We start from the raw sequence: 22,881 nt of genomic DNA, 5'->3' as shown, positions 1-22,881 counted from the left end.
TCACTGTGTGCGCGTGCGTGTGTTTGTGTAAACCGTATTTTTACAAATTTACACAAATTCTAGTAATTCCTCCTCACTATACTGATAGATTTGTACCTTCATGGGAACATATGTTGTCAAGGTAGAAGCATTACTTGTGTATGTATTATACATAACACAGAAGCATAATAATAAATGATAATGTAAATAATGTATGATAGTGTTATTGAAATTCTAAATTCTTCAGTGATTGTGTGTGCGTCATGTTAAGATGCTTCATCTGAGAGTCAAGGCCACATTGAATGAAAAACTACAAACAATGTACCACAAGAAATCTATTCTTTGCAACTTGTGAAGGGCTTTAAACTTAGGACATTGTGTGGGGAATAAGTAAACTTGTGTGAAAATCAGTTGAATGCCATTAATTCTAAAAAATAAAAAAAACAGAAACAGAAACGTTTTGCAAATGTTCTTAATTATATAATTACTTTGTCCCGACAGTCTTTATTAGATTATAACATATTAAGAATGTTTAAGAAAATGCTGAAATGATCCATTCTTCCATTACCTAGAAACAGCAAGTTTTCTGAAAGTGAACTGAAATGTTCTTCTTTTTCATTCTGCCGTTTTCTTGAGCACACCAAATGACTATTGACATCGCATTCTAAATAATCCTTCACATTTCCACTGCCATCTCCAAATAAGTGCTGCAATAGCAATATTTCACGCGGTTGTCCACCTCGATCAACATGGACTTTGCATGATTGATATAGTAAGTCTGAGATTATAGACATACATATGCTGAGCACACTGCAGAGATCATAAAGCATTGGATTGTCATTGTGGTAGTTCCAGGGTTCTGGTGTATTGAACGTGACTGAAATCTTTATTCATGAGGCTGGTCTCAAACGGCGGGGACAGATAGTGCTAAATCTCCTGAATGCCTGCTGCGTCTCAGGAGAGTCCCGCAACTCTTCTTGCCAATCCTAGCTACAAACGTGTAGATGCCGTGGAAAGACAAACAATATGTACCTATTAGTGGAATCAATCATACCCACAATAAGGTATACAACATCACCTGCCCTTTTACAGAGGCAGCTTACACTTGATATGCAGGTTTGCCTCACGTTTGACGGCGGAACAAGGCGACGTCTGCGTTTATCATCGCTGCGCTGTCACGTCTGTGTGATGGGACTCAAGAGCGTCTATTAGTCCAGGCAGTTGCAGGAAGATGCACGTGCAACGAGAGGTAGGAATCAGACGTGTGGCTTTAATAGACACATGCAAGCGGCAGCGTACGCACAGACGCAAGCACACACCAACACGACACACACACACACGGGGACATACTGGCCTGGACACCCTCTCCTCTCATCCCCAGCTGATAGGCAGATGGTGAGAGTCACTCTGAGCCACTGACACGGAGGTGCATATGATTTAAAGCCTTGTTTGCATCTTAAAATACATCAGTACCATATTGACGTACAGTATACATCATGTCAGCAAGGGGCCTCTCGTTTGCAACGGGCCCTGGATGCTGTTCCATATGCATAGGCCGAACAGGAGAAGAAAAAAAAAAAAAAAGTCACCGCCTCATAAGAAGATGATACTTTTCCACATAATGAATGTGGCCTCTGCCCAGTCTGAAGGTCAGCCTTCATTTGCGTATAATGGGCAAGAGTCAACTGTTTTCCAAATGAGACGTATGCAGAACAGACTGCCGAGTAAATATTGAAATCACCTCTGGGCTGTTTGTGTGATAAATTCCCCCCACAAATCAGGTGCCGCTCAAAGTGCTGCAGTGGTGCTCCCCCGATGCTCTCTAACGCTGGCTTTGTGAGCACTGCTGTTTATGGCACTGCAGCCCATCCACCATATTTCTTGTGGACTGGACTAAACTGTAAAAAAAAAAAATACAAGTAAATAAATGCACTTTTATTTTAGTGAATAAAACTTTTTTGGAGCTAAGATTAAATGATCACTTTCACATCTTTATCACTGCGCTGCAACATCCACCTCGTGCTCGACTAAGCGACACACACACATATTGAAATCTTTATTCTGATAATTGTTCCATTTCAACAGATCAATTGTCATAACCACACAGCACACGCCTTCGTACAGTGGATGTAATGAGAAAGCCTGGGAGATGTTGCCGCCCTGCAACAAGTCTATTAAGCCACTAGAAGTCTAAAACGTCAACAAGACCAGTACCACTCAGCGCTAATCTGCATTCATTACTATGCAAACAAAACAATCCAGCCTCATATATTCTTTCAAAGTCACCTTTAGATTCTCAACACTTTTCTCATATAGAAGCAGGGGCGAGTCAGAATCCTCCAGAGCAAAACACAAACGGCGCACCCCAGCCGCATGTTGAGCGCAACACCAGTCAGAGAACGGCGAACATTTCAACACATAGAGAATAGCATGGCAGTGTCACATGGGGAGCACAAAACAGCAAATAACAGAGACAAGGTCTGATGGTAGCCCTTGGAGCAGCTGTCATATTAAATAATAATGAAGGATCTATTAATATGCAAAGGAAGCAGCAGCCGACTGGCTTAACGCTGTCATGCCTCTGCATATTGTCAGGATCTTCATCATTAATTAACATGCTAGCTGCCCCATACCTGCGCCAATGTCAGAACATTCTTACAACAAACAGCCCAATGCATGTGCCCTCTGCAACTAACTCGTATAATTAAATTAAAATCAGATTAACTTCACATCAGCACACAAAAGACAGACTTTTATGGTTTTTCTCTAGCAGCGATTTAAAAAAAATAAATAAATAAATAACCAGAGCTTATCTGTTGTGTTTCTGTTCTGTCTCTGTTTTGGGAACGGCACCACGGGCAACAATGAAAACACACTTTATTTATCAGGCGAGCAGGATAAGTAGAGAAGAGACACTCCATGTCAATGAGCAGGGCCGCCTCATTTAATGCACGGACTGGTGGCAGCTACAGCAATGACAAACTGGGGTTTGGGAACAACGTGACTTCTTATAGTACACTGCACCACTTGAACTGTGCTATCCACATCATGACAAATTTAGTATCAATTACAGAGTGTGCTAACCTTATGACAAGCAGCAGACTGATAGAGGAGGGGCAGAAGCACAAAGAAGTGACGCCAAATTACCTGGTGCATACCAGATCTATTTTAAAGCAGCTTGAAGTGGCACCAGATTAGATGATCCACTCTTGGAGCCTGACGTGCTAATTGTACATTAACAGAACATAAATATTACAATACGTCTCCACATACTGTTCTTGTGAGAAGAACTAGCAGGACACATACATGGTACATACAAGGCAGAGCCATCTTCCATTAGCAAATATTGTTTTTAAATACAGGACGCGTCACGGTAAGACGTAGGTGACATTCATTCCTCTAATGGTAAACGCAGTACTCTTGTGTTATTCAAAAGGTTGAAGCCATATCTGGGACATAAATGAATTATATTGAAGCTGCTGCTTAAGTTGTGGCCAGAGTGTGAGTGGAGGCGCTCTCCACTTTAAAGGAGATGTCATCTCAGTGTGGTGTCAGTCCACAGCAAATAATCCGATTTGAGGGCCAATCTGCCTGTAATGCATCAGAAACTGGAAAGGCTCCAGCGCAGCCCCCCCCCCCCATCGCCCCCCACCCCCAGGCATCAGCGCAAGCCTGCACGCACTCAGATGCTCACACATACACACGTGTGCTTTCACACACAGATGAGGGTATTTCTTTAAATGGAAAGCTAAGCACATTAAGATGTCCTTCTCTAAATGGAACTGGTGTCAAGGGCAAAGATACATATGTTAACACTGTGTTTCACATAGGCTTCTCTGGGCCCGCTAAGAGTATGAAGAAGAAGACATCTTTTCAGTGTGCTGAATATGGTCTCGGAGTTTAATCTGATTCGGAGTCTGCGGTACGTTTAATGTCCATGTCTAATACCTATAAAAAACATTTACCGACGGTTGTTTGCATTATGAAATTACAGCAAACAAAATCTCCTACAATAAATGTCGTACTTTACCACTCCAGGGTGATAAAAGGCTGGCAGAGGAGCTTCGGGATCGTACATTGAGGTGGACTTTTATACATGTGACACCCACCAGGAGAGAAGGAACATATTTCACAGTTTTAATCTGTGCAAAGCCTTTTTTTTTTTGTGGTGTCTTGGATAAAAACTGGTGAAGCTACACGGTAAAAAGCCGTCAGCCCATGTTCCGCGTGTTCATCTGAAAAATGAACTAATGTGACATGACATGAAAGTGTAACGATTAAGACAGTTCCTCAGCGTTGGGTCTTTATCATCAATCAATACATTTGGACATGACAGGACAATCAATTAGTGGCCTCCTTAAATGCTAACTTCTGTGTGGTCATTTATACGTAATTATTAATCTGTCAAAATCTGTGACTTCCTTGACGTTTAATGCTTAATACTATCATCAAAACAATAAATGGTTTAATTATAACACATAAATTAATGGACAAGTTCTGTCTCGCCACAGTTAGGAATTTTAAGGCGGGTTATGAGCGGACCAAAAACCTCAATTACTTTATCTCTGCCCCCTGCATACCCTGACTAAATGTCAAGATCATAGAGTCCCTCTGGGCTTAAAGGGGATGATATCAAAAGGCTTCTCTGTTGCTTTATGTTCCACTAAATAACACGGATCTTTCTCAACTCTGTCCTCTGTGTTCACTGCGGCCTTTTCACTTCGCCTTCCATACTGCAGCACGGACGCCCACCGACCTCGGCCTATATTCTCTGACTTCAAAGCAGTGGCCTGTGAACTTATACTGAATCACAAGATGGACCGATCTGGGTTTAATAGTGAATTTTCAAGCACGGAGGACAAAAAAAACCCAGACTTTGCAAGTAAAATAATGTTAAACCAGTTATGATGTACTACATTTAATAGTTGTTTAAATACAGTGTACTGTGGGCAAGATATGCAATCAAAGAGCTCCTTTTTGACGGAGCATTATCATTAAATACATATCAAAATGGTGAGCAAAATATGCAAATCAGACCACTTTAACTGCCACCAACATCAAAGCATTCACAATAAAGCCAGCCACAAATAGAACAAAAGCATTAGTCGCAATAAGACGTGGCCCAGGGGCAAGTTAGGGCACAAATGGTTGTTGTTGATTCTTGTGGCGATAAGCCTGCTTTAGCATCACCACCGCCTATGCACATATACCAGTGGAGTGGATTTAATCGCACTAATTAGAATGCACTCAAGGCAAAATGCAACATCTACTGGAATAATCTGAGAGAAAAGATCTCCATTTCAATTTATTCTCCCCCTCTTGTGTTTCGTGGGGGTTTGAGCCGAGGATCTGTTTTTGGTAAAACGAGGGAGCTGCTGGTGTCTGGTGGTCGGATGCATGTGTCACTTTGGACTGCTTGCCATTTTGAGGATAAGCTGTGGGGAGGCCACTGGTGAAGAAGAGGCTTCGTGTGAGTGTGTGTGTGTGTGAGAGACACACAGAAAACGCAGACTGCGCAGTGAGTGTTAGCAACAGTGACAGAGCACGACAGACTAAGACCAAACCATACCTGTGGGTGGCATCATGCCAGGGGACATAAGGCCTGGGACTGAGTGGGGCATGATGTGGGGGTTCTCCGGTGATGTCACGCTCTGGGTCCTCTTCGGAGGCCGGCCAGGTCTGGAGCTACAGCCACGGGCAGAGGAGAGAAAAAGAATGTGGGTGAGAAACATGGGGGAGACTGGAAGGAGGGAGGAGGGAGGAGGGGTTGTGAGGGTGTTTGGTGGTGGTGGTGGTGTGGGGGGGGTGTTAACATTTGGAGCTCTCCAGAATGCAATTTCATTCCAAAGAGCTAACATGTACTGTAAATAAATTTCTTTTCAAGGACAGTTGCTTTCTGCAGCTCAACATAATAGACTTCCATAACTAATTAGATTACACGGTGAATTCATTTCCTTTATTGAAGATCAACCACTTTTTGATGCATAATTCATAACCTGTACCTCGTTACCTGTTCCTCCGTATTAATATCCCCACACTATTTGAATTGCCTCGTTTGCATATGCTAAAATCCGGTGCGCGGCCCTCGGCCTGGAAATTACATGTTAACTTGTTATAATTATTGCAGTCAGGCCACTATTGATTTATGAGACTTTTAAAAAACCAAATATGTGTAGTTCTGGTAATGAATGATATTTTAAGGTTCTTCAGGAAATTAAAAGGCAATGGCTGCCTTAGGAAATGTTCTGCTTGCTTGATTTAATGCGCGCCTTAGCTGGAAGGTGGTGTGACAGAGTGATTCAGACCTGTTGGACGGTTCTGATGGGGGAGTTTTATTACACCAAACGAGGGGCACAGATCCAGCCATGATAAATGACTATGCCACCTTAGTGTGGAGGAGAAAAGGCCTCCAAAGCAGATACACCCCTGACTTTCCACACATCTTACTCATTCACTTATTAATACAGCTTCGAGTTGCAATCAATACCTACTTTGCTGGCTTATAGTTACAACGAAAAGCCCACGGGCTGAAAAAAAAAAAAAAATGCAATGAGCACATAATGAGGGGGCCAAGATCCTATAGAGGTACATTCTTTATGAACAAGGAGCTGGGTGTCTCAGCTGAAGATGAATTATGGGGACTTGACACAGGTGACATATTGGCTTCATACATTATTTCTCATACAATAGTCCATTTCAAGCTTTAACCAGGACACTGAGTTCTCTCCAGTGTGAAGCTCAATCCTAGAAGTTTAATCCATCTTTAAAACACCAAAGGGTTTCCGTGGTGTAATTACGGCAGGAAATCTGAACAAATATGGGCACGTTTTACATGAGCAGGACCTGAAATCAAACCTGGGGACATATTTGTTGAAGCGCTGCTTTTTCTCCCTTATAAGAGGATTGCATTCAAGTTACGTATTATTCTTTACGGTTTTCAAAGAGTGTGCGAGCGATATTATTGAGTAATGTCACTGTCAACGTTGTTATAAAGTGTAATCTTTTAAAATAAATCCTAGATAAATTCGCTCCATAAAAATATCTCTATCAGTAATGGTAACGCTTTTTGCCGCTTTACTGTCGTGCCTTGAATCATAAAAGATAAAGACTTTATTTTCACTAATAACAGCATGAGTTTAATTTGTCAAGTGTTTTTTTTTTCTTTTTTCTTTTTACACAATCTCTGACTCATGTGTTTAAAACAAGTAAACAAAACCTTTCTGAACCTGATAATTAAATTAATAAAAACAAAACAAAAAAAAACGAATAATCACTAAGTTCTCCACATAACACATCAAAGGGTTAGCGTTGGCATAAGGTGTGTTTTACATAAAAGTGACAGGACCTGAACTCAAACCTGAGGACATAGAGGATTGAATTCAGGTAACGTATTATCCTGTAAGGCTTTATAGCATGTGCTAACAATTAGAGCTGAAACGATTAATCGATGAATCGATTATTAATCGATTACTAAATTAATCGGCAACTATTTTGATAATCGTTTGAAGCTTTTTTCATGATTAAAACAAGATTTCTGATTGTTTTAGCTTCTTAAATGTCAATATTTTCTTTGTTTCTTTGCTCCACATAACAAAGAAATCTTTAAAACTGAATCACTTTGGTTTGTGGACAAAACAAGACGTTCAAGAACATCGTCATTTCCAGGTTTGACGAACACTGACCAACGTTTATTAACATTTTCTGACATTTTCTGGACCAACCGATTCATCGATTAATCTAGAAAATAATCGCTAGATTAATCGATTACGAAAATAATCGTTAGTTGCAGCTCTACTAACAATAATTATTAAATGATGTCACTGTCAAACATCTCTATCAGTGATGCTTATACATTTGCCATGGTGCATTAAAAAACTAATTTGCCACTTTATTTTCGCTAATAAGTGCATTCGTTTTCATTTCTCAAGTTACATTTTAGCACAATCGCAGACTTGAAGCTTTAAAACGAATCAACAAAACCTGTCTACGCTGCACAGGTCCACAAAGGAGCTATGGCTGAGAATTACATTTGTAAATGACACCTAATAATCATCTCTAAACAGCGATTTCTCCTTCTACCACTTTATCAGTTTAAGAGACTCTTTGTGTTACAGTACATTTCACTACATTTCCCAAAGGCGGTATCTGCGGGGGTGATGCAGTGTTTTAGCTCAGACACCACGCAGCCTTTAGTGGTTGAATTTATTCAGCCGTGTCTTGTGAGGTTTATTTACCTCAGTTCTGCTAATAGAGTGCACCCGCTCTATCTGTCTGAATGTGCTGACTCTCTCATATACAAGCTCTGGAGGTTTTTAGCGACTAAAAGCAAACCTTCACTCAACTGTGTCCCTTTGGAGGGGGAAAACACAAGTGATAGAAAGAAGCAGCGGCGAGAGAGCTGGAGAGAGAGGAGGGCAGTGAGAGTGTGTGATAGAGAGAAACGAGTGCCCGGTCGACACACAAACGTCTGGAAATGTAATTCCTATTTCTATAGAAGCACCTCTTTGATCTTATGAGAGGGAGAGATCGCAGACAGTTTTGCTGTCATCACTTTCACTTGTGCTCTGGCTGAATTATTTATGAAAGACCTCAATAGAGGGGTATATGATGGGTAAAAGGGGGGTTTTTACCAACAATACTAAAAGCAAAAAAAGCCTTCAAATGGACAAAAAAAATGTCACATCAACCTTGGATAATGTCAAAGGATGTGAACCCAGGTACAAAGACCCAGTTAAGTAAAGGTAAAGTTCAGATGGACTGCAAGAGAATCTGTGTGTGTGCGTTTAGAGCGATCACATTTCAGCCACTCAGCACACAAATAACACTGGCTAACCATGAAAGCAATACACCAACTGAAGAAGAGCTTTGAACCGAGGAACCTCCGAGCAACAGGAAAAGCCTCTCATCTCATTTCTTCCTTTCCTCACAACTGAGTACATGTGTCTAAATTTACAAAGATGGGCATACACTTCACTATAAAGGGATTATCTTCCTCATGTTTTTTTTTTTTTTTTCTTTTACCTCAAAGCCGCGCGATTCGTGCGTTTCTGGCGCAATGTCCACCCGAAAACAATGTGTAATTTAGTTCCTTGAAATGGCCACAGCTGCAACACCCAAACAGATCTGCGATGGTCGGAGCCACACGGGCTAATAAGCCGAGTCCAGAGAGGAACTCAACCTGGCCTCAAACAAAAGAGCCGGGCTATTTATCAAGCAGCAGATGCTGATTCCCTAAATAGCTCTGGCACAGAAACTGCTCCAAACTAGGCCATTATTGCAGGACACAAAAAAACCACAGAACAACTGGATTTTATGACTGAAATTGTGGTACTTTTCATATCTTATCTGGTGTTTATTTTTTCCACTTTATTCTCTCTTTCCTTCTTAGTTTTAATGTTTCAGACAGTTAAAAACAATCTCTTACGGGGGACTTATTTGGTCAATATTGGAGGTCAATGGTAGGATAATGGATGGATGGATGGAGGTCAATGATGAGAGAATCTTAGTCCCTGCTTTATTTATATTTATACTAAAGATATTCCGGACCCTGATCTCTCTGGCTTCAATTAAGGAAACAAAATAGGCCCCACCAGCTTTGGGCTGGGGCCACAAATATGTTACACATCTATTCTCTCTTTCTTGTTTTGCTGCCTTGCTGAAAAGAAAATAGTGGTGAACTTTCCCTGAACCAGACTTTCTTTTAATGGCCCCGGCCGTGTGTTGACCCAGCAGAGTCGGCTGGGAACCTGATACTATCCAACACACTATGCTACACAGGCAATCAGATTACACGGGGCCCCAACAACACACTACGCACGAGTCCGGTTTCAGCGCTACAATGCAATAAAAGCAAAATAATTAAATTCGCGTTCTCACCCCCGTTTACAGGAAGCCAACACAAGGTGATAGGTATGAGAGCTATAATATCGCATGAGATATCAGGAGGGTTTTAGATCTCACTGTAAAAATTCTGACATCTCACTATCACACTCTTTTCTGTCGACGGAAGCAGTGACTGAGATCTTATTACCCAGAACGACGTTAATGCAGTGATTATGATCCGTTATAAATCAATTGAAACCACAAATGTAATGTTTAGCCCAAGTGAGCGCACTCCCTCAGTGGATTGAGTTACGCACAAAAAAGCGTCTGCTCCTCCCGTCTTCGGATATCTTTAGGAATTCAAGCCGATTATATCAACAGTGATTCCAGTTTGCAGAAAAGAAAGAAGCACAATATTATTTCCTGCCGGGTGTGATTGAGCCATTAACCTTTTATCTCGGGCTTTTGTTTGACGTTTCTAAAAGGTAAGGATGAAGATATTTATTCCATTTCCGCCCAGTCGGCCAAAACAAGCGAGTGAATCATTCCGTCTGGGGCTTCTGTAAACAAAAGGCCTCTTCAGGTCTCTGCCAATCAGGCCTTATAAAATATTAACCCAATGTCATTGCCCTTTTAAAATCTCTCACCTAGAATTCCCTAATTGTTCCTTTTCTTTATCTCTCCACTGCAGAGAGTAAATAAATTAACAAAATAGCTTTTATCGCCCTGAGTAACCTTTTAACTGAAGGATTATCTGGGGTTTATTTTTCATTTCTCTCACAGCGATAGCAGAGCATGCCCCATTGATTGGTTTGCCGGGGTGGTGACCAGCCATGAAAACAAGGTCTTATTGATAAAACAAAGCAGCTCCTTACCTTTTAAGTGCCAGGTCAGGCAGAAATTCAGAGGCCTCAGACCATTAGGGGGCTTGAATATGCTGCGTTTATAGTTTTTGTTGTTTTTTTGTTTGGTTTCATCAAACCGTTTTACAATATGTGCACAAATCCTCCGAGAGGTTAACGCTGTTGCAAAACAGGGGGCTAATATGGCTGCAGTGTCGACTTTAAATCTCCACAGAAGAGACAACAGAGGAAAAATATTGTATTTTTTAAAGACATTTAAGAAACCAGCTCTTCTCTGCCACGAGGAAGAAGGTGCCTCAAACAATATAGTGAATACTATCAAATAATACTTGGATCTGTGTGTATTTAATTATCATCTGATCTAAATGTAATCACAGACAGACAGTTCTGCTTGTTCAGCTGTCTGTCTGCTGTGGAGGAGACAACAGGACAAATCACTCTTCATTCATTATTCACATCTTTCCTTTCCTATATGCTTTTATAAACATTTATCAGTATTTAACATTATTCTATGTTCGTGTGGGTTTTTGGACATCCGGTGGTATGACACTGAGCCCTAAGAAAGACGTATTTTCTGACATGTTTAGACCAAACTTATAATACAACATAAAAAGAATAACCTACTATCGGCTAAATTATCATGAAAATATAATATAATTGATATAATATTGCAATAATCATGATATTTTGACAGACACCAAACCAGTCAAAGATAACGTGAATGTGTCGCCGTCAAGAAAACAGGAGATGATTTATATTTACTGCTGACCTTGACAGTCTATTGGTTGTGATGATCGTGATCACAGAGTCACAGTGTGATACATGGGAATGTATTCGCTCATCCATCTTTTTCATGCATCCGTCTATCCTCACCCCCATCTCGTATCTGTATTTGCATTGAACCTATTCTTGGATTATCTCAATCTGCTTCCCCTTGCACCTGTCAAACGGCGCCTCGCACAGGTAGCGACGTCACACTTATCTGATCTAGATAGGTGGATTACAGTGATTTTGTGCGTGTGAAGATGGGGGGGGGGGGGGGGGGGGGGAACACAACAACACAGTTGTTGTTTATTAAGGGGCAGGAACAGCTGCATCTGCCTGGAAATGTGAACCTTTGTTGTTACAGAACAATATATCACAGATCAAATGGTGTGAAATCAAAGCAGGGAGAGAGTTAGCATCAATCCCACTAAAACCCCCTTTAAAGTTCTGTCTGTGCTCTGATCCCTGTGTGGACTAATGTGCAGTGTTGAGATCAGTGGTAAAGTTGGGAAAGTGGGTGCCGTTCTTGTTGTCTCCATCTGAGTTCAGACCTGATTAGACCCACCATCACAGCATCTGAGGGAGAGGAAAAAAAAAAAAAAAGGCGCTTTCCTCTGCCCTTAAGCCTGTGTCATCAAACCACAGCCGGTCTTGATGGTAAAACCACTGGTACAGTAGCTCCAAAGAGCTTACTCTTGTAATCACATTCTATTAGCGCCATTTGAAGCTTCTCAGCTGTGAAATAGAATCTGAAAAAGATCTAAAACACGATAAATTGCTGATTATTCCCATGCATCATTAATGTTAAAAGCTGATTTCATAATTGTACGTAGCCATAACTACAGAGTCTAAGATTGTTTAGTATCACATCAACAGACTCCGATAATGAGTAAGCAGACTTTCTACATCACGGGAACTGATGGGGAAAGCCTAATTGGTTGACTTTTCCATGCCTAATGGATGATTCTCTTAATTAAAAAGATACTGTACCAAATGTTAGAAATCAGATAGTGCTTAAAGTAAATGCAGTTAATCAAATGTATGAGAATGAGCAGTTCCAGGAAAGCCTAAATGAGATCGGCAGATATGATTTTGCTCCCGTGTTTATTAATTGCGAGTGCCTTTGGTTAGTAAAACAGAACAGGTCTTATCTTAAAAACTGTGAGGAAATTTCATCTAACCACTTTTCACTGATCTCTCTTTTTTCATGAACTGCGATGCATATGAAACAAGTCTTCAAAACAAGGCTTTAAAAACTTACCCAGTCAGGGTGCCTTTGAGGATATTTAATTAAAATCTAATCCTGCATTCATTAAGGCTCACATAAATTAAGCTGTCATTCATAAGATTTATGGATTCTCATTTGCATATTGCATACAATTCATCAATTACTCAAGTATGAAAGGAGCGCATTTCCCTTGGAGCTGCCTGCTAGCCTGCCAACATTTGAAATGAGAGAAAGAGCACGACTGTCAGGCATTCACTGCAAACTTTTCCCCACAATGTCTGTGCACTGATTAATCTCATTTTCTAGGCATCCCTTACAAGATTGTACACAGTCCAGCTGCACTTTTCAATTATTTCTCCTGTCCTCTCAACTAACTTTGAAAGCAGGGCGGGCTAAATGCGGACTGGGGGCTACTTTAGTCTTTATGTATATAACATGTCTTTTTTGCCAGGATAATCATAAATTAGAGAGAGGGGTTTTAGTGATCCTAATGGAAAGGAAATGTAGTCATTTTTATTGCAAATCCCATCAGGCAAATATTCTGCCTGCTATAATAGCATATTTCCTGTCACATTTAGAGAGGAACACATCCAGCAGGCATTCTGACAAAGTGGAAAAAAAAAGAGACAAAGGGGGAGGGTGGACGGATGAGAGGAAGAGAGAATGAGAGAGAGAGAAAGAGAGAGAGAAAACAAAAGAGATGTGGAGAATCATAGCGCTAAACACATAAAAACTCCCCTTTTGGACGTAAGGCTCTGGGAAACACAGTATGGAGTAAGTTCTTAAACCAAGCGGAGCGTGAACGCATCTAAGATAAAAGGTCAGGCGAAAACAAACAGACCACTCGTCAGGACGAATGGAATTAATTGACTCATTAATATGCATGGCTAATAAAGCTCAAAATCCTAAAACAAAAATCATTGTCAACCATTCCCTTTTAATGGCTCTTATTTTCAGCTTGAGGAGAGCTGGGCTACAGGGGTGTATCAATCTTCGCAGGGGTGGAGTTCCTCCACCAAACAGACTTAGGGTAACCTCAGTGTTGTACGCTCATGTCCTCCCTTGCAGACAAAGGCAGAGTTGTTCTGGTGGAGGGATTAATTGAGAATTAATCCCAGTTTCTGGCAGTGGAACAGACCAGCAGTTAGAAGTGAAAGTCATCCTGAAGGGTAGTTAATTGGTTCCCCATAGCAAAAGCTTTGGAGAACAGAAATCAAGCTGCATTTTCATTAATCCTCCCCATTGTTTTGTGAAATTGTTGTTGAGAGTGACTTCAGATAGAGTCAATAGTTAAGGCTTTTAATTTGCCTTTTAATTCCGCCAGTGGGGTGACAATTAACAAACCCCAAAGAACAATAGCTGTGGAAAATTATGCGTTCGATTGACTCTAAATGACTCTGAAATCAAAAACCGATAAGCAATTAATATACTGTACTCTACAAATGGTAAGTACCTCCAACATGCTTTACGCGCTCCATCTCTCTCTCTCTCTCTCTCTCTCTCTCTCTCTCTCTCTCTTTCTCCATATATCACTCTCCCACCACTAAAGCTTTTGAACTTAGGGAATAGCACCAGCAGATTGTCGGATGTGATTAATTTCAGGTCTAAATGGACACAACAGACAAGAAAAGGGTGATGTAATCATAACACGAGGAGACGCGGTGACTAACGGCAGAGATGGAGGAGGAGGAAGAAAAAGAAAGAGGGAGAGGTTAAGGGAAGAGAGACGGAGAGAAACAGCAGCGACTCACAAACACGCCGGGTTCAAGCTAAACAGGAAGAACGCAGTGATTAGCATTAATTGCGCTGAGGGTTGGAATCCTGTGTGAAACGTTAAACAAAAATTATCTAGTGTTTATTCTCTTTTTTTTCTCTCAATAATTAATGAAAAGTAAATACATGGAGGAGTCCAGAAATGATCTGGGGAGGAAAAGAAATGTTTACATAATCAGGAAAAAAAAAAAATCCCGTCTTCTCTCGCTCTTTTTTTTCCCCTTTCTTCTGTGTATTCACAGAGAGGTTAAAGCTGGATGCTGCGCTTCCCAGTCTTTCTCACTGTTTCCCTCATCAGAAGTAACAGTGTCTGTTCCCCCGAGTGCCGACTGCTGTGCGAGTGTTTGCATATTTAGATGCACGCAGCCCCCCTGTTTATGCAGCCCCACTCTCGGCTGCTCAAGTTCACTCCGACGCGAGCCCCGATCAATTTGGCCAGCTGTGCTTTAAATGCTGTTTACAACAATAACACCGTGGCTAACAGAGCGGAGTTTAGCGTGCATGCAGAGCCAGAGAGAGAGTGGGAGAGAGAGAGAGAGAGAGAGAGAGAGAGAGAGAGAGAGAACTTCAGAGGGAGCCCCCAGTCTGCACAATTTTTCCCAGACGAGCATTTGTACCGAGTTAAAGACAAATCAAAGAACCGACTCCTCCTCAGCGAGGGACGGAAGAATCGGATTCTGTCTGTGTGTGCATCTCTGTGATCCTTTCCGGAAGAGTCTCTCCCAATGCAAAGCAAAGAGAGGAAATAACAAGAGCTCAAACCGGAGTCCCACCCTGAAGTGGGCCAAATTGAAAGTGGCACGTACCAGTTACTGGCTTTACTGCTGATGAGTGACTGGCATTGAAGGCAAAACATAATGTCAGGTTCACTGAATCCCCCCCTGCAATACACAAACAGCCACTTTTGACAGGCTGCAGCATGTTGCACAAATAATTCTCTCTGGGTGAGATACTACGCTCCTTTAGACTTCAGTTTTCTCTTAAATGCTTCATAAGAGACGGAAAAAAAAACTCCATTTAAGGCTGGCAGGAAAGCAAATAGGCCTACTCAGCAGATAGCGCTGAAGCTGCTGGTGTCTTCTCGCTTGATGATATAATTCTTAATGTACAGCCTGACTAGACATAAATCTTACCCAAGCATCACCTCACCTGAATCCCTTTTTTCTCTCTATCTCCCTCTGTCTCTCTCTCTCTCTCCCTCTCATGATGAATTGTTTGCTACATCTCGGAGACTAAAACCCTTCAACCTCTTCAAACCCGGGTTTCTAATAACGCGTAGGTGCTGGGGAGAGGTGACAGCATGATGAATATCACAACAGACAGCTCCAATATGGGACAATTTTACCAGATCGATATCTCACTGCAATATCAGAGAAAAGGAGCTGATATTAGTCTACACAGTGTATTACAGATGGGGTACATTTCTTCTCTCTGCACTCCCAGTGAACCTAGGCTATATTTCATCCGTGTCGGCAGTGGTTTACACACTCACAAACGCTCTGAAAACTAATCATAGCACGGTTGCCATGCCAGATGCATCTGCTTAAAATTATCCATATGTGTGACGCATCCGCAGCCGCTTGTTCAACACGGCAACGGACTTGCAAATAAACTGTGAATCACATTAGAGGATGTTACAGACCATTATTTCTGGTGAGAACAAATGTTTTGTCACATCCTAATAGAGAGACATCAGGTCTCATGTGGGAGATGCAGCTTTTCACTGAAAAAGCAATTTCTCAAATTTCTAAAAGCAAACTGTAAGCTAAATAGAGGGGCCACAAATCCAGTGTGATATTGCGTAAATCTCTGCAGTAAGCAAGTAAACACGCAATGTTTGCTGAAGAGCCATAAAAGTATTTAACATCTGTCCTTTTTCAGACTAAAACAGGTTCAACCTGTTCTAAAAGATACCCTGCAGGATGTTGGGTGTGACCTTTGACCTGAACAATGATAAGGTGCGATCAAATAAGTCAAATAAACTCAGTTCTCGAGTGAGATTGTCATTCGACGTCTGAGTTTATTCTGGTAATTTACGGTTCAGCGCGTCAGTCCAAACATTTGTTGAGCCCGAGATGAATAAATCAATCCCAAACATTCTCTGATAAATTAACTGACACCGTTTCCGTTTGTCAGGCTCCACGCTAAACACCGTGGTCAAGTAATGTGTGCCTGAAGAAATGGAAAGAGACACCTTTTACTTCCATGGGAGACGGATGCATACGGGGAGGAGAGGAGGAATGACAGGGAGACTGAGGGAGGGAGTGCAGACGCTGCTAACGCTTAATATCTTCCCCCTCCAGGGGGCCGGGGCTGAGGGCCCCTCTGCTGTCAGCTGCAATAGGACCAGCTTTTTTGTGAGTGCCCATGGTTCGTTAAGGGCTATTAATGGAACACAGTATCCCTTGTGCAGGGAACTTGTCAGTGTTTCATTAGAGACTGATAAACATATAATACATAAGTGTCAAACACAGTGTGTGTACAGTGTTTGAGCAGTGCAAAGCGGCGGGGGAGGGGGGGGATTTTGGGATTGCGGTGTAACAGTCATTCCCATGCTCTACAGTGACTACATTAATGGTTTCATAGAGAGGGAGAAGAGCAGGGGACACGTCAGGAATATAGAGGCTGCTGCTGGCATCACAGGGACAAAATCTATAGCTGGTAAAACAGTATTTCAACTCAGAGAAGTGTTCTTGGGTTGATGTGAAGCAAAGATAAGACAAGCTGGCAGATCTCTGTTGTTCTTCTCTACCCAGCCCGGGTCCGAAAAAGTACAAGAAAAAGTAATACATCATATTCAATTAAAGTTCTTTTTTCACCACGACTGAACAAATCAGCCCACAGCTGGGACTCTGGGTCTAGTTCACAAAGTCCTTTTGATCATTCTGTGGCAGTAAGAGAGTTTGGAGTCCCATGGAGTATGGAACCAAGCTGATCTTATTATGATAATTGGAATACATCAACTTCAGATAGCACTAATGGAGTGAGATTTCAGTGATCAAGAGCACACATATTCAACTGTAGAAGCAAGTTCACTTTTTTTTTTTTTTTCAGAAGGAGACATTATGCAATGCTCTGGTTGTGTTCCCAGTAGGCAGCTGCTGCTCAGACCGCCAGCGCAACCAAGAGTACGCTTTTAGCTTTGGTGTCGGAAGCGACGCTACACTCTGTGATGTTTTCACACCGAAAAAAGAAGTGTTACTGTGGAAAAGTTACATCTATTTCCCCGTGAGTGAATAATTGGTTTCCATGACCATTAATCAGTTAATCTTCTCTTTTCTTTTTTTTTTTTTTACCCCTTCTTTTTTAAACAGAGAAATATCAGAGGTTCAATAATTAAAAACGTGTCAGGTGAAAGTCCAACGTGCTTCCTCACACTGTATGTTCTCACATTCCCTGCTTTGTTCGTCTTATTAACCTCCTCTCCACTCGCCGCGCCTTTAAATGAAATCTTTAGCCCCTTACATGTGAAATTAAAACTGCCCTCCCTTGAGCGCTTTTAATTATTCTTCTTGAGGAGAAACTTCCACTTACACTTTTGTCAGAGCGGCCTTCTTTCTTCCCAGCTGCCCTTTCCTCACTCCCACTCACTGCCCAGGTCTGTCATGCGCTTCACTCCTCCCCCCCCCCAGTCCGTTGCTCACTTTTTTTTTTCTTCTTTTTCTCTTCTTCTGCAGGTCTGTTTAATTCTCACCTTGCTCTGCCCTTGTCATCAAGCCGCTGAAGCACAAAGCCAAGAGCAAGGGAGTGTTTACTCATTTCCCCACTACATTACCCCTCCTATTAATCACTGCATGGAAACTTCTGGACACTGAAACATCTCTGCAGTTGCTGCCCCGGCTGCCCCCTGTGATAACAGGGCCAACTTGAAATAACTGGCATTCTGAATATTATCTCGGAATTTGTTAAAGCTATTACTGAGTTGTTTGTTCAAGTGAACTCCCTTACAGCCAAGGCTGGCTTTATTTTGAACAGTTCAACGTGTCAAATAGTTGAACATCTATCTGTTTTTTCAATGTCAGAAATGATGTATTTCTGGAAACTAAACAATTATAGTTTTTGATTAACAAACAGTTTAAGTAAACAGCAGTTCTTTGACACTGAAATGCACCGTGTATTATTGTGTGCACACAGGACGGGCAGAGGTTAGTGTATTTAATTAATCAGCTTTAATTGCATGTAAACTGTACTTAGAATGCAAATGAGGAAAAAAATAAAAAGCAATTTTAGGAGGTAATCTGGAGAACGTTCTCCTTACTTTGTAAAAGTAAACTTTGTCACAAGCTGTTTTTTCTACGGTGAGATAATTATTTTCAATGATATGGTTTCTTGGAAAAACAAGGATAACCAAAAAAAAAAATAGAGAGAATTCCATTCAGGGTGTGCGACGTGTCCACACTGGCCTGTGAATGAGGCAAAGCCACTGCGAAGGATTGTTTTGAAATTCAATTAACACAGAGGCAGCTTTCGTTTTTCTCTCCTGCCCTAATTCCCACATTCTCGCTGAAATTACTGCATTCCCAGCGATTATGCTAACCGCTTGGAGTGCACCATAAATTCACAGGTCTGGGAAAGGCTGTAACGAGAGCTCCTTAAATATGGGAAGGAGACGTTTCGGAAGATGGATCGCCGTGGGCTAGCGGTCGACCGGTAGTGGGCAGGGGGAACTTGTTTGTGAAACACATGCTATGAGCTGCTATACTGCGTCTAATGAGGCTATGGACATAGGCAGCATTATCATTAATGATTGAACCCCCTCCTTTTCCTGCTCTTTCTTCATGCAAACCCAACCCACCCCCACCCAGACCCCCTGTCCTTTTGCAATTATTGTTTTACTGGCTAGCCCGAGGCAGCCGGCTGCTCGTGTCGGCTATATATGGGAAAGAGAAAGAACCCAAAATATTTGAAATTCAAATAAACGAGTAATGTAAATAGTTTTCAGAGAGTTTACCCAGTGAACAATGGCCCCTTATGAGACACAAGTGTGACAGAGGGAGAGAGGACAGGACTGCTGGTGTGGGGATCAGAGTGGAGGGGGTTGGAGGGATGATCCAACACAATGTGGCCCTTCTCCTAAAGCAACTTGTTATCAGGCAGTGCGCAGAGCGCCCCATTCAATCTGCATTTAAATACATTTCAGTCCACTCACTCATTTGCATTCATTTCTCCCATTATATTTGAAAATGGCCAAATGTCTAGCCAGCACAATGTGGGAGCCCATCACCAGCCAGGGGAAGCCCACACCTGATGCCAATTTAGCCTGCTTGGATCCATTCATCGCCGTGGCCTGATCTGACAACTCCAGCTCTTCCCCATCCAGGAGACTTTTCAATTGGATCTGCTTGTGGTGACAAAATTGTTTTGCTCATTGATGTTTTTTTTTTTCTTCCCCCCCCTCCCCACTCCCCCTTTCCGTCTCACTCTCATCGTCTCTCGCTCGGTCTGTTAGTATGGGTGTCTATTTGGGAGCCATGGGAAAAGGAGAGGCAAATGATTCTCAGTGGCTTCTGATTTCCACTATTTGTTCAGCATTAGGCCCACTTATCTCTGAAAGAAAAAAGCAACATGTGGAGAGAAAGTGACAGGCAGAAACTCAGCCTCACTAACAGGCCTATTGTGTGCTGAAGATCTGCATTCAAACATGAGGGGCCCTCCAACTCTTTCTCTTGCTCCCACCCTCCCTCTTTTTCTCTCTCTCGCTATAAAACTTGCACATACTTGTGCATAGACCTCTGTCGCAGTCAATTACTGATGCTAATCTGTACTGCAATGGAGAGTAAATATTTCATTACTTTTTTTTCCAAACAAACAGTTGGTCTGAGCCCATGAAGTGTCATCTGTGCTGTGAAAGGAGTGGTGACGTACGTGCACATTCAATTACAACCTTAAAACCACCCGGCTCCTGAAGTGGAGTTTTTGTTGCTGAGAGCACACTACTAAAATCATTAGATGTGGTTGCGACATCTTGAGATGAAAAGCTGTGTTGAGAGCCCACCATTTACACAACAGCACCTTTTCTTTGGCTCAGGAACATTCTGTGTGTGCACTTCCCTCCTCCTCCTCCTCCACCTCCTCTTCCTCCAAGCCACTCTTCTCTCTCCTTGCTTTGACGCTTCAAAGAAAAGTTCATCAAAGTTTCTGTCTGTGCGACTGAGAAGACAACACCGTCTTCTCCGCAACATACTAACTAAGTAGTGTTGTGTGAGATTAGTAGGTGAAATAATGCAAGGAGCGGGGAGGGCAGGAGAGGTAAGGGACTGGCTGGGGGGGGGGGGGGGGGGTGGTTGACAGAGAGATCCCAGAGTCTACTGCTCATTAATCACTGCAGCGTCTTTGACCTTTCATTTGCCAAGGGCGCAAAGAGAGGAGGAGGAGGAGGAGGAGGAGGAGGAGGAGGAGGAGGGTTGGCCACTGCAGCGACCGCTGGTCAGGAAAGAGGAAAGTTTGGCTAGAGTGGGAAGAGAGGGGGGGGGGGGGGGGGGGAAAGGCTGGAGAAGAAGTATAAGAGTTGTATACGCTTCAGTCCAGAGAAGATGCCACAACACATTCTTAATGAAGAGTGAAATTAATCAGCTTCACAGGCTGTTAGATGAATCAGGCATTTCCCGGCCCCTAGGTGGTATCAGCTGCTCTGCTCTGCTCACCAGGCCTGATAAAGACCGATAGGCCCCTTGCCCATTTACACATGTTATTAAAAGAATTACAAAGATGTCTGCTCTGCTCCCTCCCTTCACACCAGCCTGGGCTTTGGGAACCGGGTGCTGGAAATGGCAGAGGGGTGTGACATTAGCGTTAGGCATATTTTTAGTGTCTGGCTGCTAAGCTCTTACTGTTACCAGGTGGGATATTATAAGTGAAGGCAGCGAGGCAGCGATGTTGGTGAGAAAAGCACGACAGCTACTGACAGACAAGCGAGAGTGTACGAGTGAGAATAAGCAACGGAGAGAGTAACAAACGTGCAAAAGCGGCACGTGAACGTGCTTTAGAGACTTGCGTTGATTGATATGTAAAACGAGACATCATTATATCTCCGCTATTATAACTTGCAAACACTGCTGTAATTAGATAATGAAATCTCAATGTTTTGCAATAAGAGTGTTGTAAAAAAAAAAATACTCTAAGTCTAAGTAATTAAGCTACAAATACAAATGAGAGAAAATAAATTATAATCGCGCTCTAATCAAGTGAAAATAATGCCACTTACCGAATCAATACAGGGGAAACGAGTGATACGACTGCAGCATAGTTTCGCATCAAATATGGTGGGCAGTTATTAATGTACATTTAAGCTTATTTTTAACCGTAATTGATGTTCAAGGTTAATCTAATCAGACCAATTGTACGACTGAAGAGCCTGCTCCAATTTAATTGGCTATTTTTATTGCCTCAGTGAGATTTTAATTGAAACCAAAGGGGATCCAACAACAACTGTGACATGTTGATGTCTGGGGGATAGTTATAAATATATGACAAAATATGTGCATTATTAATGTGATTTCTTGATGAAAAAATTGTAATCTGTCCCTAGAAAGACAGACATGTTTGCTTCACGCAACAAGGGTGGTGGGCAGAAAAATCGCTTCATCCTGAATATGTCAACTGACTCTAGCCCCCCCCCCCCAAAAAAAGACTTGTTGACAAAACTGACTCACTGAGTTTGTACGGCTGAAATGATGATTAAAGTGTTATCAGTCAAAGGCTTTTTCTTGCTCAGATAATTTGAGACGGGAATGTGATGAGACCAAAAAAAAAAAAAAATTCCGTTGACTCAAAAGAAGAGATAACATTGTACCTGACACAGGTGTTAACATTAGCATGAAGCTCCTGGAACAAAACGCTCAGCAGCAGTAACCACTGATGATATGGATCAGAATCATGGCTACGATGAAAATACTCGGGGCCAGCAGGTGGCACTTTGAAAAAAAAAAGCCTTCTTCATCTTGTGGATATTTCTCTTGTATTTTTTTATATCCCCATTTGACAGAAGTTATATCACAAGTAAAGGGCCTTATTAATCGTATGCCTGCCTCCTGCCGACAGATCCGCTGAGAATTTAGAGGCGCGCGGGAATCCGGCGCTGGTGCAGTGTTGTTATTTGTTCTCTAAGGGATGACAGTTGCACTTTAAATATCAGGCCTATTTCCAGACCTGAAAAAACAGAGGTTAAGATAAGGAAATACATGGGGAGAGGCACATACGAGAGAGACAGAGAGAGAGAGAGAGAGAATGTAAAATGCTCTGTCCTTTGCAAAAGAAGAGTGTAAGTGGGCCGATGGTCCCACAGAAAGAGTGGAAAACACCACCAACTCAAGCCTGACATCTGTATAAAAACAAATATAATCTGCTGTCAGCAGAATGTTCATTGACTCCTATCACCCGGGTGCTGATAAAGACTCTGTTATGTGAGGGGGGCTCAGTGGATTGGAATGCATGCTAATTGCCATCAGAAAT

The 22,881-nt window shown here is 42.0% G+C and overlaps 1 protein-coding gene across 1 annotated transcript in view; it reads right to left on the bottom strand.

Annotated features, from left to right (window-relative positions):
- The window catches only part of dachd (dachshund d), a gene marked incomplete at its 5' end in the record, with an annotated part of 89,619 nt that overhangs the window by 37,066 nt on the left and 29,672 nt on the right, over positions 1-22,881 (bottom strand). Inside the window, one exon of the mRNA XM_083889173.1 lies at positions 5,549-5,664. Within this exon, the coding sequence (XP_083745299.1) occupies positions 5,549-5,664 (116 nt within the window). The remainder of the gene's footprint in view (positions 1-5,548; positions 5,665-22,881) is intronic.

The sequence above is a fragment of the Microchirus variegatus genome (assembly GCF_963457635.1).
Source record: "Microchirus variegatus genome assembly, chromosome: 5".
Lineage (NCBI taxonomy): Eukaryota > Metazoa > Chordata > Actinopteri > Pleuronectiformes > Soleidae > Microchirus > Microchirus variegatus.
Note: the sequence above shows the minus strand (reverse complement) of the source record. Positions and strands in the feature narration are given on the sequence as shown.